The following is an 18164-nucleotide window of genomic DNA, read 5'->3' on the forward strand; positions in this document are numbered from 1 at the left end:
TTCATGCTGTGTTTGAACTGCATGATTCTATCTAGGTGTTGTAGAACGGTGTATAATCGGCATGTGTATGGTTTCTTGCCACAATTCAAGTAATCACTGTGTATAATGTGCTTGTAAGGGACAAACAACTAAAATCAATTAATACGTCTAATGAAACACACTTTCTCAGAAGTAGCGTTTTGGATGCTACACCCTTACTGACCGCATTGTTTTCCACTCTGACAAAAGCTGACCCTTGCAGCATCAAATTTTATTACGGTGGTTGTTCATCTAATAGCTTCCTGGAATAGCTGTGACTTGTTTTCCTGAGTTGCTAATTTACAGGAACTCAGGTGTTTGCACACGGTAGCAGTCTCTGACTAGAGATTGAGCTTCCAGGTCGCCCTCAGGAGCCCACTCATCGGCAAGAGTTAGAGGGTTCTCCACGTAGATACAGGCATTCAGTATTGTTTCATTAATGTGACTTTAGTATCTCTTCCACATTCGGCTAAGTGAAGTTACAGTCCCTACATTAATGACTTCATTTGGAATCTAGCTGCTCTGTGTGTGTACATATATGTATAAAAATGTAATGACAGTTACAAAGCCACCTAGCTTTAAATATTTGTGTTTGAAGCTTACCTAATAAAGATCAGGATCGCTATTGCTTTTTTTTTTTTTTACCAAGTGAAATTGATTTTATTTGACAGTTGGGTGTCTGGGATACCAAGAAGTGATGCACTGTTTTATAACAGTTGTGTTAATGGTGTGTTTGGGACTGCAAGCATTTGTTCAGATTGGAATTAAAACATGCTGCATACAAAAGTGCATTGTAAAGAAAAAAGTGTTTCAGCTGTGTGGCTCATATTATCTTTAAACAAGAGTATCAGTTCGTGTTCTAAAATTCCGTGTTAAAAGAGCAAACTCCACTAGCAGGTCTGAGGATCTTCTTGTGTAGGAGCACTCAGTTGTAATCATAATTTGGATCAGAGGTGAAAGGAGCTGCAGGTATTTGTGTATGTAATTCAGGTTAAACAACACAAATGCTTCCTTCTACTTCTGTTTTCTCAAGTAAATTATTTCATGCTGGATTATTAAGTTCCAAGTTGATGATTGGTTGAGCAAAAACCAGCTTCAGTGGTGAAGGTAGTTTAGTTTTAAAGTGAAATACAAAGTATTTTTCACAGTGTTGTGTTTTTTTTTTTTTTTCCCATTTGTGACAGTATTTTGAATTCACCACAAGATTGACTTCCATATTTTCCAGAACAGCATCTGGAAATAAGTGTAAAACCTCAAATAGATGTTGTGAAAGAAATCTGAAATTAACTTTATTGATTTTTCCATTACTTTTTTTTTTAGTCCCAGGCTATTCTTCTCCTCTGCCAAACTAGCATAGACAGATGCTGTTTTTTCCTTAGACAATGTCAATTAAGGCCAAACTGAAAGACCAAAGAGTACATGTATTGGAAAATACATGTATTGAATGCAATGTAAAGTTTAAATTTTAAAAATCTAATGTTTACGTGATTTTTAGTTCTGGGTATTATGAATTTTCTTTCCTTGCTTGTTTCAGGCTGGTTTGTTCATTGATAAGGGTGTTAAAACAACTAATGCTAGCGTTGATGATCCCAGAGAATATCTTTGTCTGGACAACAATGCAAGGTAAAGGATATTGTCCTTCAAGTGAGTGAAAAGTGGCAAAATTCTGAGATTGGTCTTACATTCACATGAGGGAAAAACATTTTTAAAACAACATAATTATTTAAAATTTATTTATAAAATATTAGTTAACCATTGCTCATTAATTTTACAGTTTATTAATGTTACAATTTATTAATGTTACAATTTATTTATAAAATATTTAACTAGTTCTAAATAACAACCAAACAATAAGTTCATATATATTCTTTTCCCTTATTTGTTCATCTGTTTTGGGAACAACAGAGCATGGTGTGCCTTTAAGGGAGGTGGCTGTTTCTTCTGAGCCCTTGCGCAGGGTAGTTTTCATGCTCTTAGAAGTTACTGTTTTTAAACATGCTCTCCTATCACGTTTAAAGTGGTTTCTGGAATTGCTGTTAAAAGTAAAGTCTTATTTTAAAATCGGCTCTTCTGATTTATGACTCAGTTTTAAATAATCGTGAGAAAAAGGCTTAATAGAGCCAAGGAATACATCAATACGCCTTTTGTACTGCTGAATGCTTCCTATAATAGATCAGTGGTAGTTTTACTGAACACTATTTAGAGAGAGAGTACAATCAACCATGTTTTCTTCAGTTTACAGAGTGAGAGAAAATAATGGAGAGTCTAGGAAAATTCCAGGTTATACTGCGCCTGGTTAGTCTTGTCCTGAACTTCAAATAAAATAGCCTGAGATAGTGGCCAAGTGACAGTATTGGATAACTGTATCTGTCAGTGTTTCACTGTGATAACTAAGCATTAGGACTGAAAATGTATTTCATAAGATTATCTTTATTTCTGGTTGACCTGTGTTTAGAATGAGGATAGCTAAGTGATAGTTGCAGAGAGTGAAGTTCCTGATTTTGGTGCTACTCAATACTTCATGATTTGGAAATGAACTTGCTAGTTCGAAGTTTTGACGGCAAACCCGTACAACCCTTGTGGATTACCTCAGTCATAGCAGGTAGTCAAGAGGGACATATGAGGGGCAAAATGCCCGGTAAGAGTCTGTAGGGTGTTGACAGGGCATCGACAGAGGATGCGAGAAACTCAGTGCATGAGATGGGTTTCACATTTCACATCAGCCAAGGAAGTATTGAGGCACTCTGTAACTACATGAGGCCACTAAGCATTGTGCACGTAACCAAACTGGAGGGGTTTAAATGTTAATTGAGGAGCCTGAGACTGTCAAAAACAAACATTCACCCATTCTCCCCTGGGGCGGACAGGGCAGATCCAAAGCACAAGGTGATCAGGATAAGGGGCATATGTGTCTTTACCTGCTGAAAATGTATTTTTGTAATTTTTTAAAATGTATTACTTTTTCTCTGGGATCTTGGGAATAATCAAGTGAAAGCTTCCACCAGTCTTTAATCAGGCTCTTTCTTCCTGTTGCTAAAACAGTTTCCAGCCATAACTTACCATAATAGACCATCTTGGTGGCAATGCAGAGTGTCTCGGTTGGAACAGAAAAATATCTCAGGTGTGCTCAAAGAAGGAGCACTCCTCAACATCAGAAGAGTTTGAAAGTTTTGAAGGAGCAGTTAGACAAACCTTCAGCTTTTATTTTGTGTAGCACGTGTCAGCCCTGTGTATCCTTCCAAGGAGCTTTAATTCCCTCCATCAGACTTTCACGTTAATGCTGCAATAGAAGTGGGGAGGGACTACTCTGGGGAGGGCAAAAAGAAAAAGCAAGGAGATAAAAGAAAGTTAGGTGCAGCTAAAGAAACTTGGGGAGATTGAGCAAAGTCCCGTGAGAGTTATTGGAAAATGGAAGTTTTAAGTTCTCGCTTCATTGTACCCCAAAGACACTTTTTTTAGAATAGAGCGCTAGACCTGTCCCTGGCTTTGGCTTCTGTCATTCCAAACGCGAAGCAGAGCGGACTTTGCCCATCAGATGAGCATGAGTGTTTACCTGTCAGGCTTTCTCAGCCCAACGTATACGGCATGTGTAAAAGAAACTACATTCTTATATTGGGTGTTTGTGTTTTTATCTATGCCAGGTTTCGACCTCATCAAGATGCAGACCCTGAAAAGCCCCGAGTTGCTGCCCTGATTGACAGATTAATCTCTTTCAAAAACAACGATCACGGGGCCTGGGTCAGGGGAGGAGATATCCTCATTCAGAACTCTGGGTAGGTATCTGGAAGCAAACATCTGCATGTTGTTAAGAAGTTTCCCCTGAAGTTTTGTTTATGAAAGCGCGTTACAACAGGGTTATAATAGAAGACTGATGCTTAACTCGAACTTCTCAGTATCTTGAACCAGTTTCACACCATCCCACTGCTTTAAATGAAACAAGATTATATGTGATTAGATGACAATCTACATTAAACAGCAAAAAGAAAATGTGTAATAAAAAGAAGTCTAAAAGTTGGTAGACACAGTAAATTTATGAGGCATCTATGGTTTCCCTGAAACTCTCGTGTTCCTACTTAGAATATATAGAAAATTATTTGATTTTTTTTTTAAACAGCAGCGTTTCTATGAGAGTTATTAAGTCTGTGGTGATTCTAAACTCTGTGAATAGAAAAATTCAGGTTTTCTTCAGGGCATGGTAGTAGGTAGGTGTAGCTTACAGGAGCTTACTGTAGGATAATCCAGAAAGCATGACTAAAGCTTTTAACTTTCTTTTAGGTTTGCAGACAATGGAATAGGTTTGACGTTTGCTAGGTGAGTACTTAATATTAATCACTTATGTTTTTTCCTGTCTAGAATCTTAGAAGCTATACATCTGTCTACTAAAATTAATAGGTATACTTTCATAAGCCCCGATTCTATTTCCAGTGATGCGGATGATGTTATAAAGGCTGTAAACTGACACAATTGCCAAATCTTGCACTTTAATTCAACCTATGCCTGGTTTACACAACAGTTTGCTACCTCTTCACCAGAAGGGTTATGTCTATCCAGGTATTTTTCGTACTGTATGATTCCTTAGGCAGTTTTGACTTTCCTCTTGAACAGTTGAAAGTGAGTAAAGAAAAAGAACGGGGATGAGCATTTAGAGGGGGCAGAGTCCCTTTCTAATAAAAAAGAATTGAGTAACTCCAGTAGGAAGCCAAAACTGCTGCTATTTAGGTTATGACAGTCTGGTTCTAGGATTGCAAAAGTGGGCTGTTGTGAAAGGAGGAGTGCTGCACTACAAAGGGGAGATAGAAAATTTAATGCTTAGCGCTCTGCTAGCATTTCAAACACTTAGCCTGTAATACTGTTTATGACTGAATGTATTGTTCTGTGTATTGTAAATGAAGTCTAGACTGCTCTGCTTTAGGAGGACTATTACAGAAGTAAAATCAGGACAGAAGTAGGACTGTTACAGAAGAAGTAGTAGGACTGTAAGAAATAGAAGAAGAAGTAGGACTGTTATAGATGTAAAAGTAAGAGTCTTGGCTAAAAGCTTGTCTCTGACATTGCTTTGATAGTGATGGGAGCTTCCCAAATGATGAAGGTGCCAGCCAGGAGGTATCTGAGTCACTGTTCATAGGTGAAAGCAAGAATTATGGGTTTCCAGGTGGCCGAAACAAATACGCAGGAACTGGAGGAATAGACAACAAGACGCGCACTCTGCCTAGAAATCGGTAAGTATGTTATGAGTGAAGCAAGTAGAAATTACATGAGAAATGTTCTCTGTACCAGATGCAAACACCCTTCTTGCTTGAGTCCTGGGAGACTAGGAACCTATTGAAGGTGATCCTGTCTTTTTCTTTTTAACAACTTCTGTGTAGCTGTGTTGCTCTCACCTTTCTGCTGAGTCAGTTTCCAGCTGATGCTGCCACAGGTCACTCTTCCCGAGTGATTTAAGTTAACCTACTTAATGAAACAACATTTGGGCTGGGAAGAGAGAAAGGAAAAGCTTTCAGGTGAAAGGATTCCAAGGGTCGGTTTAGGATTAGAAACTACAGTCTGTCCGTGAAAAATCCCAGTCTGTGACCGTGATCCTTGTCTCTTCTCTCTGGCTTGCTGTGATGCTTGTTTAACATAGTGCAAGTCCTACCCTCGCCAGAGAATAGAAAAGAAGGGTGAGGTAGGCCTAGGCCACCCTGGATTTTTGCTGCTTAGCCATTTAGTGAAAAGAAGTTAATGTGGTGATGATATATAAGGTATTCAGTCCAGTTGAGCAGAATCACAGAACAGTTGAAGTTGGAAGGGACCGTGTCCAACTCCCCTGCTCAAGCAGGTCCACCTAGAGGTGGTTGTCCAGGACCACGTTCAGGTGTCTTTACAATATCCCCAAGGATGGAGACTCTATAACCTCCGTGGGTAACCTGTGCCAGTGCTCAGTCACCCTCACAGTGAAAAAATTTCTCCTTATGTTCAGGATGAACCTCCTGTTCTTCAGCTTGTGCCCATTGCCTCTTGTCCTATCACTGGGCACCACTGGAAAGAGCCTGGCTCCATCATCTTTGCACCCTCCCTTCAGAGATTCCCACCTGAGCCTTCTCTGCTCCAGGCTGAACAGTCTGAGGTTTCCCAGTGTTTCCAGTTGCTTAATAATCTTTGTGGCCCTGTTATGGTTTGAGGAACCAACAACAATTTATTGTCGTTCAGACAATTACTCTTTCAGCTGATGAATCCTTTCCCACCCAGGAAGGGGAATCAGGGGAAAAACATGGAAACCTGAGAGTTGAAATATAAACAGATTTAATAGAATAAGACTAAATAATTAATGTTAATAATACTAAAAAACCAATATTTATATAGATACCAATATAAAATATACGATGATACTTGGCCAATTATATCAGTGGGAAGCTGTGCATTCCCCGCAGCAGACAGCAAACGTGGGACACTGCGAGCACTGCAGCTTTGGGAGGAAGGGAAGGGCTCAGGGGTCTGGCAACCGGGGCAGGAAGTTCTCAGGATTGCCGCCATCAAGGAAGAGAGAGAGCTTCGCAGCAAACTTTCTAATTTATATTGAATATGACATTCATGGTATGAAATAATCCTGTTGGCCAGCCTGGGTCAAATGACAGGGTCTCGCTCCTTCTTGCTCTTTCTCGTTCCTGCACCTCGCCAACTCAAAAACACTGAGACCTCAAAACCCACTCACCATAGCTGGCTATAAAGTAAATATTTTCACAAATTCAGTCACTAGCGTCTTCTAAATGTGCAATTTTCCCTAGCATTAGAAGAGAGATTAGTCCTGTGTCACTCAAGCCAGGACAGGCCCTTTGTTGGACTGTGTCCCATAGCACCAAGTCTGTTTTGTACGAGGGACAAGCACTCTAGTTGTGGCTTCACCAGTGCTGAATAGATGGGAAGGGTCACCTTCCTCCATCTGTTGGCAAGACTTCTCCCAGTGCAGCCCAGGATATCATTTACCTCTTGCGGCAAGGGCACATTGGCTTATGGTCGTCAAATTGGTTTCCACCAGGACCTGTGGGTCCTTCTCACTGGCGCATAGGGTTGTTCCTCCCTAGGTGCAGGACTTTGCACTTCCCCACGTTGAACTTCATGAGGTTCCCATCTTCCCATTTTTCCAGCCTGTTGAGGTCTGTCTGAATGGCAGTATGACCCTCTGGTGTATCAGCTGCTCCTCACACATTTGTCCGCTCTACAAACTTGCTGAGACTATGTTCATCCCTATCCTCCAGATCACTAATGAAAATGTTGTACAAGATTGGAGCCAGTATTGACCCTTGGGGCTGCACCACTGCTCTCAAGTAGACTTCATGCCACCACCCTCCGGGCCCAATCATTCAGCTAGTTTCCAATCCACCCCACTATCCTCTCATCCAGCCCATACTTCATGAGGATCTTATGGGACACAATGTCAAAAACTACTGAAGTTTAGGTAGACCATGTCCACTCCTCTCCCCTTAGCTACCAGACCAATCATTTCATCACAGAAGTTTATCAAGTTGGTCAAGTATGACTTTTCATTAGTGAATCCATGCTGGTTTCCAAGATTAGCTGCTCCGTCACCTTCCTGGGGATGGAGCTGAGGCTTTCCAGCCTGTAGTTCCCTGGGTGTTCTGCCTCGAAGTTAGAAGTGACAGTTGCTTTCCTCCAGTCTATGGGCACTTCTCCCAGTTGCCATCATTGATCAAAGAGCAGGTGGTATTATTCTTATGCTGTATTTCACCTGTTGGGAAAGGGGCACATTTGCAAATGTACAGAGATAGCTCTTCTAACAGGAAAAATCAAATAAACGGGATTTTTTGACTCATTAGGTAAGTGCAGAAAAAAGATTTCCTTTACTAAGATCTAACCTGCAAGTCATTCTCTTAATGTTGCTTTCTTGATTCCTTTGTGAAGAAATGTATTTGTTACACAGATTCAGGGTTATCATGGGTTTTGTTACAGGATGCTATAAATATTTGCTTGCATTAACAGGACATTTCCAATCAGAGGCTTTCAAATTTATGATGGACCTATTCACCTTACCAAGTGCACATTCAAAAGCTTTGTGCCAACTCCAGACAGATTTACCAGTGCAGTTGGATTCTTGATGAAAAATCCATGGCAGATGACACCAAAAAACAACATTTCTCTTGTGAAGTTTGGTCCGAATGTAAGTTTATTACAAGTTTTCTTTTATTCTTGGAAACTACTTTCTTTTCTTCTTGCTGTATTTAAAATCAAGATGCAGGGGTCCTAGGTCATCTTTTCCATACATCCCTACTACAGAGTTTCTCTCTGTGTTGGAAGTCACCCAAGGTGTATCCTTTGTCTCCCGAGCAAAAAATAATACCAAGGGAGACATAGGAGATATGTTGTAATAATGATCTTTTTCATGGCTAATGGTAAAGCTGAAAGGAGACTTTTGTAAGGTTTTGCATATCGTTAGTAATGAGTTTTCAGCTGCAAATATTAACACTGTTAAAAAGCAAGACCTGGCCTGAGCCTATTACTAAAAATCAACCTGTCTATTTTGCCAGATGCCACTGTCCTTGCCATAAGGTTTTTAATCAACCTTGACAAATTCCTGTGTCTCTGCAGATGTACAAGTGTTAATCTGTGCTTCGTCTGGGGGGAAAGAATAAATATTTTAATTGTTGTTGCTAGGTTTCTTTGAAAGTCTTCTTTGGAAAACCTGGTCCCTGGTTTGAAGAAGGAGATCTGGATGGTGACAAGAACTCAATATTCCATGATCTAGATGGTTCAGTGACTGACTACAAGGATACCTATGTGGGCAGAATGGATAACTACTTGATTCAACACCCCAAATGCATTAATATTACAGAATGGAGTGGAGTGGTTTGCAGTGGGACCTATGCCCAGGCTAGTACTCTTGTAGCTTTCTGTTTGGGGCAAATCTACAATATGAAAAACTTGCGGGGGCAAGGGAAGTGTAAGAACCACAAAATTACCTATCTTTGTATTTAAAAAATCTTTGATGTTTTAAGAAGACTTTTATGCATATTACACTTTTCAGCTGGTTGTGTTTATCGTGTTCCCTTCAGCATGCAAACTGGGAGTACAGTATTAGATGCTGCAAGGTAAAACCAAACATGTATGCATGCCAGGACTTCCATGTTGCAACCCTAACTGCTAAAACTTTTTTTTTTTATTGGAGGTGTTTTCTTCCACTGGAGTTTTGTCTGTCTTTTTTTCCACAGAGTGGATTCCAAGGGGTTTGGTTTTTTGTTTTTTATTGTTTTTTTTTTTAAATGGAGATGTTAAATACCACCTTCTGAATACAAATCTCATATAGGTGTGATTTCCATTCTAGGTGAGTTTGGCCAAGTACCATAGCTGATTCTACATATTATTTTTTTTCTCCCTCCTTCCCCATTTTTTGTCTGTAAAATGGAAAAAAATCTACAAAAGTTTTTCAAATAGGGCTCTTCTTCAGGACATATTTGTGTATGGCATAACTCAGAACGTCAAATTGCAGCGTTTTGACTAATGATGTACTACTGATCATTCTTCACTGTTTCATTTCCTTTTGCACAGTGTCCGAATCTTTCCTCTTTATCCTCCTTAATATCCTGTAGGTTTATGTCCAAACCTGGAATGGACAGAATCTTTCCATGACTATTGTTCGAGATGAGTACCCAGCTAATCCCATGGTTCTTCGAGGTATTAATCAGAGAGCCGTCTTTCAACAATACCAGCCTGTAGTGATGCTCCAAAAGGGCTACACAATACATTGGAATGGAAAAGCTCCAAACGTCACCTATCTTTATCTCATTAACTTCAATAAGTATGTTTACTTTCTTTTATGTCATTGATCCATAAGGCAATGCTGAAGTAATGTCCTGCAGAATTAGCATGTGTGAGTTTGCAGGCATCAGTAAGACTGGATTTTAGGTTGGGTTTTTTCATCATTACAAATACTGAAGTGTGAAAAGCAAGAGATTAAACAATCGACCTGCACCTAAACTTAAACTGTTGTTCAGTACAGTGTCTTTAAGGAAAATCCTTTGGAGAAGAGAGCGTGCAAATAGTGAACTAGAGCAGAGTTGGAGTTTAATAGTTCAGCATACTTGATTTTTGTTGCCAGATGTCTAACGTATAAAATCAAATATATCCTGAGAGTATCAAAATTACTGTAACATTTAATTGAACACTTTGTGTAGAGAGGGAAAGAAAGATCTTCCAGTTGAGAGTTTGGGTGATTTTTGTGTTCCTGTTCCTTGGTTTTTGAGTGATCTGTTTGCTGCGTATTGTCATCTGAACTGTTCCTACAGTGAATCATACATTTTACTTTGTTTTCAGGAATGACTGGATTCGTGTTGGTCTTTGTTATCAACCAAATACAGATTTTTTGATAGTTTTGGAAGCCTTTCAAAGGCGGTCATCTGCTCTGTCAAGCAAGGTAGAGCGCTACACGCCTGTATCTTCAATGATGGAGCTTGAAAAGAATCGATCAGACAAGAAGTTTTACTTCGACAACAGTACTGGGTAACTTTGTAACTTGATCCTATTGGAAGATGTTGTTTAACCTTAAAATGTCCAGTTTGATAATCTTAAAAACAACTGATTGAGGCATCCGCATAAGAGGAAAGTTGTTGCAAAGGAGCCCAAAGCCTATTTGAAAGAGTATTTTATGTGACTTTGAATCTCCAAAATACAGTGGTTGTCGTTCCAATACTTTTTCAAGATAACCAGAGTCACTACAGATATTTCTTACCTTGCGCCTGGGGAAAATGTGGTATGTGGTGTGTTGCCAGAGCAGTGTCTTTCAGGAAGGAACTTCTAAGTTTTCAAAGAAAACATGTGCTGCCTTGTTAAACTGAAAATTCTACAAATTTCCAAGAAGTTTTCTGTTCCAAGTATACTTTAAGAAGGTTATTTTTGAAAATCCTAATCTGTTTTCAGCCTTCTTGAAAGTACTTCTCTTTCAAAAGTACTTCGGACAGAGGCCACTGAGACCCTTCTGAAAGTTTTAAAGATATCATCAACTTTTAATAAAATAAGTCTTACATAGAATCACAAGGTGGTTCAGGTTGGAAGGGACCTTAAAGATCACCTAGTTCCAACCCCCCTGCCATGGACAGGGACACCTCCCACCCGACCAGGCTGCTCAAAGCCCCATCCAGCCTGGCCTTGAACACCTCCAGGGATGGGGCATCCACAGCTTCCCTGGGCAACCTGTTCCAGTGCCTCACCACCCTCACAGTAACGAATTTCTTCCTAATATCTAACCTAAATCTCCCCACTTTCAGTTTAAAACCATTACCCCTTGTCATATCATTACACTCCCTGATAAAGAGTCCCTCCCCATCTTTCCTGTAGGACCCCTTTGGGTACTGGAAGGCTGCATGTTGATCTTTAATTTATAATTTGTTCTCTTATTTTGTTCCCTTATCTGCTACTTTGTCTCTCTGTAGTAAATATGCAGAGGAATGTAGCTTTTGAAAAGACATTTACATTTCTTTTGTCTGAGAGCTAACGGTCAAATATATAATAGGAGAATTACCAGTCTTTGTGTACTATGAACGTTAATGACCGGTACCCCCTAAATTGCATTTCCAGGTATTTGCAACAGTACAATTACATTGTCCAGTGCTGGTGGGTGAAGCGGAATACCCAAACAGTTATTGCTGGGTATCTGCAAAGATCTGTGATCAAAGAAAACATTTGTGTTGTGCGGTTTGGTTTTTGTTTCCTGCAAGTCACTGATTTGAGGAGAGGCGGTTCTTTTCAAAGCATATCTTTATGAATGCATATCTCCTTTAATTGTTGGGGATTTCAGATATATCAGTAGAGACTTCCTAACTCTAATAAACTGTAAATATTTTTAAAAAGGTTGAACAATGGTGAAGTGAATACTGTAGTTTCTCTGCTTCTGAAAATCATGAAATACAGCTGTTTAGGTTTAACATAAATAGCTATCTTTCCAGCAATTGATCTGTATTCTTTTTCCCCCTTTTGTGTAGATTACTGTTTTTATTTCTTCAAGCCAAATATAATAGGGATGGTCACAGTTATTGCTCATCTCAGGGATGTGAAAGGATCAAGATTGTGACCAAAGATTCAGCAAAAGGAATCAGTAACTGCATGGCAAAAGCTTACCCAAAGTACTATCAAGGACCAACTGTCATAAAGCGGATGCCAGTAAAAACTACTGTACCATGTACAAAATGTGGCACAACTCAGGTGAGATAAAATAAGCAAAAACTTTCATGAACTGTATAGTTGGTGTTTCTGTTTACTCACTTCAAGGCAGAATTTCAGTCTTGCAGCACAGAATACTGCACCTACCAGCTTGTGATGGTCACGTTGTTAATGTCCTGTACGCTAGAAGGCGGGGAGTCCCTCGTAGCGCAAAGGTTTCAGCTTTTGTTATTTGAAAAATATTGTTCCACCTCTCACTGAGTGCTACTGAGAAGGGACATAGGTAGATCTGGTGTCTTGTACAACAGCGTTGTCTGTACTCCATGTAGAGTAGCTTTGCTGCAGAGATCTATATGGTATTGGTCAGCCTTCTCTGTTCTTTGCCTGTTAGCATGAACTTGAAATTGCATTATCCATTTTAGCTGTACAAGCTAAGAAACATACTGGAAGTAAGGAATAAAGTGGGTTACACTATACAGCATGATATTTATTGGCATTGCTAGTACCATAAATAATGCCACTGACAAATGGATGCATTTGCTTTGGAGCACGGGTGGCCTGTTGTAAATTGTCTGGCATGGTAAAGTGTTGAAGATACATGGATCAGTGTACTTAATGTGTTTTGTTTGATATCCAGATGGCGTTCACCAGTGATCCTCACAAAAACTACCTCCTTGTGCAGATTAACTCATCTGGTAAAGAGTTAGGCAGAGGTCAGCAAGCATTTATTTCTGTAAGTATTCTCCATGGTTTTCTTCTAACTGTCATTCTTTTTAGCAGTTTATATTACAGCAGTTGTACAGCTCTACATAACGCTGCTCACTTTTCTTCACTGAACGGAAAGTGTCAGTTCTTAGTTTAAAAACCAAGCATTCAAAAAGCTGATGTTTTAACCGCAGAAAATGAGGCTCCGAAGCTTTGTTTCATATTCAGATTGTTTCCTGCTGGAGAGAAAATTTGTACCAATAAGGGAGAGTTAAAAACTTTGAGATTCATGTTGAAACCTGGATGGATGTACATTTATTAATGGCTGCTTTTGGACAAAAAAAAAACCCAACCAAACACAAACAACCTGTTATTGTGCTGACAGATTGGTGAGTTAATGGGATGAGTTACGCAAGCCAATAAGCTTTGCTAAACTTCTTCAAAATGGCATTTACAAAAGAATCCATAGAGATTTCTGTATTTATTCTGATGCAGTCCTGATAAGCCAGTGATGTGATAAACGTATCAAGTAGTTTACATCACCTTTTCTATTTGGGTGCTGAAGGAGACTTGCATGTGATGCTGTAATAGCATTTGCAGGCATCCTCACGCCACAAAGCTTTGCGTCTGTACGTGGTTTACATTCTGCAATGTCAGTATGTTAGCTTGGTTGTAGTAAAACCCTTGAGTTACCTAGACAGACGAATGGCACATGAGCAGCAGGACTGTAGTAGCTGTGGACTTCCATGGGAACGTGCGTGCCGTATCCAAAGCAGTAAGAGCACTCTGTAGGAAGAAAGTGTGCTGCGTCAGGGGCAGATTAACTGTACTATTGCCAAGAAGTCCAGGTGGTGCAGTATCTGAATTTTAGCTTCCCAAAGCAGGAGCAATGACTGAGGCAGATGGTAAGTCACCTGAAACGTATGATCTCCCTGTAGAAGCCAGGAACTGAAGGCTCCCGTGCAATTTCAGAAGTCCCACTGAAAGCCTCCCCTCAAGGAGAAGAATTAAGAGGTGCGAGGGAGAAGCAAGTATTTGTAAGGAAATTAGTGCACCGCTGTGTCTAAACTAGTTGAAGATTAACGCTTAGTACGGTAGAATCGCTGTTGAATTCATATTAACTTTAAGAAAGAAAGAAAAAGTTCATTTCTCTTTTTCTCCTCCCATTCAGGTCAATGACACTATGTTTTCCTTCAAGGATAATGGTATACTTATTGTTGTAGTTGATGCCTGCATTGGCACAGTGTCGGGAAACAAATTATTTTCTGGAGTAGACATTAAGCGTGTAGACGGATATTTAAAATCTGGAATTCCGCAAAGGTACATGTAATGAGCACTTATTTCCAGTATGTCCTGTAAGCTGTAGCTCTGCTCTCTAATGAAGATTTGAATAATGAAATCTATGCAGGAGCACTGAAAGTGGGCAAACATGCATTAAGTTGAGGGGGAAGGAGAAACATAGGAGCATTTTCACAGACAATTTAACCTTATTTGAGAAGACAAAGCAACTCAAATTTTGAACACGTACAATTTTCCACTGTTGCTTGTCTTTCACCTTAAAAAGATTTATTTTTTTTTAACAGAACATCATGTAATAACACTTTTTTGCTTAAAGCAAAAATAACTTTTTGTTTAATAAGGTCACTGAAGGACACTGAGAAGAACTATGTGACAAGGTATCATACAGCCCTCTCCTTATCTAGGGAGAAAACTTATCATTAAGCCAGATTGAAAAGTTAGTGTCAGAAAAATCAAAATTTTAATATTCTAATTTTTGATTAATATTTAAACTTCATTTTTTTTTGTTTCCATGTCATGAAATGACATGGCGTGAGTACTCTTAAGGAAGTGGACTATGAGGCCAGCTAGCTGTATAATCTTGTAGCTGAATATTAAGAAAACTTGTTTATAACAGCTGCTGTCTCTGCACTGTTTCTGCTGCAGGTCTATCGTTCTACTGAGCACGAGAGGTGATGTAGCAATTCCTAATAATTTATCAGACGCCTTAATGTCCCTGGGGACAGCCAAACCGCCTTATCTTCAGAGTAACGGTTGGTGGAAATTTTGCACATTTCTTTGACACCGCCTTGGTCTGTGTGTTTGTGTTGGCGTGGTGGGTTTCTCATGGGGTGTGTGAAGAGGATGCAGCTGGCGGAGGATGGTTGCCAGTTTGCACTGGTGTGGGCTGCTGTGTTTCAGCCCTCGTTGAGAGGGGGGAGGATGGGCACCCCTTCAGCAGATAGGCAGAAAACCGTTTCTGTTGCCCCGAAGAGCATTGTCTGAAGCTTGTTGCAAGCAGAGAAGTTACTAGCAGTTCTTTGTGCCTGTGGATTACAGAAACAGAGCCCCAGGCTTTTTTCCCAAAGCCTGTGTTTTGTGCCTCACCCAGCAAATTTATTTTTAAACAGTCTCCGGTGCCAGGCTAGTATTTCCTGTTCTAACAAAATTTGAAGATGGAGATGGGAAGCTGTCATTATTTTGAGGGATGATCACTTTATAGGCCACAAGGGGTAGCACATGTCCTGAACGGGCCCTGACACAAGTCCTGTCTGAGAAAGCAGGTTTTATAGCTGTCCCAATAGCTGTGTTTTCAAATGAAGATTTCAGAGCGCTTAATACCAAATATTGAAGAAGGAAATTGCAAATCACTGTTTCCTTGTGAGGTGCACGTGGAGCTGGGAGTAGATGAGTGTCCTGAGTAATGTGGGGGAAGAATTTCTGAGGAGCTTGTCGCTTCCTTCCCAACTTGTCCTGTGTTGTGCTTGGACGGGCTTGGCTGGTTCAGTAACACTGAGCTGTCTTTGTCACAGGAAGCTTGGCCTTTCTGGGCTTCAGAGGAAACTTTAAGCCGTCCTGGGTTAAGCTGTTTACCGGTCCTGCTGGGCATGGGCTCGTTCAAATAGAAAAGTATATCCCTTTACAACTGGAAGAGTATGGCTGTGCCAGAGCAAACAAAAGCCGACGGAAAGACCTCGAGCTTCTGAAGAAGGCTACACGATCTCAATAAAGACTAAGATGTACATAAAAGCTGGGGGAAAAAATGTGAACTAACTTATTTTTTAATTTATGGCATTTTAAACTATATTGTTTTCCAAGTAAATCATGTTATTGTCTGACAGATGTTTGCCAGCATTGACCGCTTGAATGCCAATCTGTGCACCTTCTAGTTGTACAAAATATTAAAGAATTTATTAGTATTTGTATAAACAGGTTTCAGAGATTTTTCAGATGTTTGTATTTACTGTAAACAAGTTCCTTCTGTTTAATACTCCATTTGTATGTAAGAGGGTGTTCATAAAAGCCTTAAATTTTTGATAACAGGTGTTGGAGTGCATATTGGATTACTTGAAAGATTATCATTAAAGTCTCAATAAACAGCTTGAATTGGTCATTATAACTTACGCAGTTATCCTCAGCTGTTTAGGGGTTTTCCTGAGGGTTTATTTAGCAGTCAGCTCAGTTACATTCTCAATCTGCCTTCCAAGGTGTTAAAAGCCAATTTACCTTATGTGTGCAGCTGACTCAAGGGGTTTTAACCGCAGTAAAATTTTTGCTTTGCTGCATGAAAGATGGAGAGGGGGGATTCAAAGATCCAGCCCTGGGCTGGGTAAGGATTGTGTACTGTGCAACTGAGTTTAACACGGCTGTATGTACCAGCATGGCATACAGAGTAGAAAATGACTACCGTTCTTTGGGGTCACTGTTTACTATTCACCCCTAAATATACAGACGCCTGCAAGAGTTACTTCAGTAATCAGCCTGGGTATTAAGGCTGCAGTCTTGTGTACAGCCTGACTTCAGCTTTTTCTTTTAAAGCTTTTAGCCAGAAGGGCAAAGCTGAGATTATTATTCTCAATTTGTTAGGAAACTAAGCTTCTACTCTTGCAGGGATTTTTTTTTTTATTTTTTTTTTTTTAAGGCTATCCCAGCTCTAACTTTTAAGTGAATGGAAAGTGCTCTCAGTCATTCAGGCATGTTATATCTTTTGCCTTAACTTCAACTCTTTTAATATACTCATGTTGCTAATTCCTATTGACTTTTATATCAGGTCCATTTGATTTCTTTTGGTTTTGTTGCAATTATTTCACCTTTCTGCAGATAGTGTGAAAATCATGTAGAAGAACTGAAGCACAGCTGCCCTTTTTCAGGATCCTAGTCTTTGAAATCAAATTTCAGAGACTGTAAAGATGCATTTCATAATAGGGAACAATAGGTGCCATAGAGCTGAAATGTAACCATAGGTCTAGTAAAACTGACATAGTTCCTTTTTCTTGTATATGCTCTTATTCATTCTAGCTGGTATAATGTATCTACCATTCAGAGATGTTTTGTGCTTTGAATTCAAAATGGAGTGGCTGTTGGAAATGAACTATACGCCTGTCTTCTCCAAAGAAGTTGAAAAACTGTGGGGATTTTTTTTTTTTTGTGCTTTAAAGGAGAGGAGGCACAGTAGCAAACCTATTATTCTGTTCAATTAAAATATGCTACCTCAGTGCTACAATTAAACTGCCTGGTCTAGTATAGTTTCCTAAGTGACAGGGGAGGGGAAAGGAGCACAACACAAGAGATGGAGTTAACAAATAGATGACTGATGCTATTTTTATTTTAAAACCAAGCCAAATGGATGATTGTGTATTTTGCAGTTGTTTTGATGCACAGTTCTCTTATAATGTTTAAAAAAAAAAAAGGCATTTTGTTAGGGGAAGATGTGGTAAATCTTTAAGACTAGGTATAATGTTTGGTGTTACTAATGCAGGGCAGTGTGATTTAAATGCCCTGAGTGCAGTAGTGATAGTGTTTGGGGATTAAAATGGTTTTAAGACTTCTGCTATTCTGTGGGTCATGCTCAGCAGAGAAATACTGATGAGGCAGTGACCTTCAGCCTGGTGAAGTTAGCCATTGTTTATGAGATTCTACTGTTCTAAGCCATCTTGTAAAAACTTGGAAGTGTCAGGGGTATTCTGATGTAGGTCTTACTGATGGTCAATTGGACCTGAAGTTGAAGTGTTGTCTTTTGTGTAAATTTAAACACTTGATAAATAGCATAAATAAATTTTTACACCTGACAAGGCAATAAAATCTTGGGTCTCTGCTGTTCTTGTATCAAGTAACTTTTGTAGTATGTGTTGCGTGAATGCTGTAAACTGTTCTATTTCAAACACTGATAGACCTGTGAAGTTTATGGAATGTATCCTATTCTTCATTCAGAGACAAGTTGGGAATACTGGGAAAGGAGACACTAACGGTGACTGAAGTTATGGTTCGGTCTCCAAAGTCTGTCATCTTAAAGCCTG

At 39.6% G+C, this 18164-nt stretch overlaps 1 protein-coding gene across 2 annotated transcripts in view; it reads left to right on the forward strand.

The window, feature by feature from the left end:
• CEMIP2 (cell migration inducing hyaluronidase 2) overlaps positions 1-17956 on the forward strand; it is a 53578-nt gene extending 35622 nt beyond the window's left edge. For both annotated transcript variants that reach the window (XM_063320164.1, XM_063320163.1), the window contains exons 12-24: positions 1553-1641; positions 3660-3791; positions 4294-4329; positions 5082-5237; positions 7996-8173; positions 8668-8883; positions 9600-9808; positions 10324-10509; positions 11988-12207; positions 12803-12898; positions 14042-14190; positions 14815-14921; positions 15681-17956. In XM_063320164.1, coding sequence (XP_063176234.1) covers positions 1553-1641; positions 3660-3791; positions 4294-4329; positions 5082-5237; positions 7996-8173; positions 8668-8883; positions 9600-9808; positions 10324-10509; positions 11988-12207; positions 12803-12898; positions 14042-14190; positions 14815-14921; positions 15681-15877 — 1971 coding nt within the window. In that variant the 3' untranslated portion in view covers positions 15878-17956. The remainder of the gene's footprint in view (positions 1-1552; positions 1642-3659; positions 3792-4293; positions 4330-5081; positions 5238-7995; positions 8174-8667; positions 8884-9599; positions 9809-10323; positions 10510-11987; positions 12208-12802; positions 12899-14041; positions 14191-14814; positions 14922-15680) is intronic.
• Positions 17957-18164: the final 208 nt, after the last annotated feature.

This window comes from Chroicocephalus ridibundus, chromosome Z (assembly GCF_963924245.1).
Source record: "Chroicocephalus ridibundus chromosome Z, bChrRid1.1, whole genome shotgun sequence".
In the NCBI taxonomy this organism is placed as follows: Eukaryota; Metazoa; Chordata; class Aves; order Charadriiformes; family Laridae; genus Chroicocephalus; species Chroicocephalus ridibundus.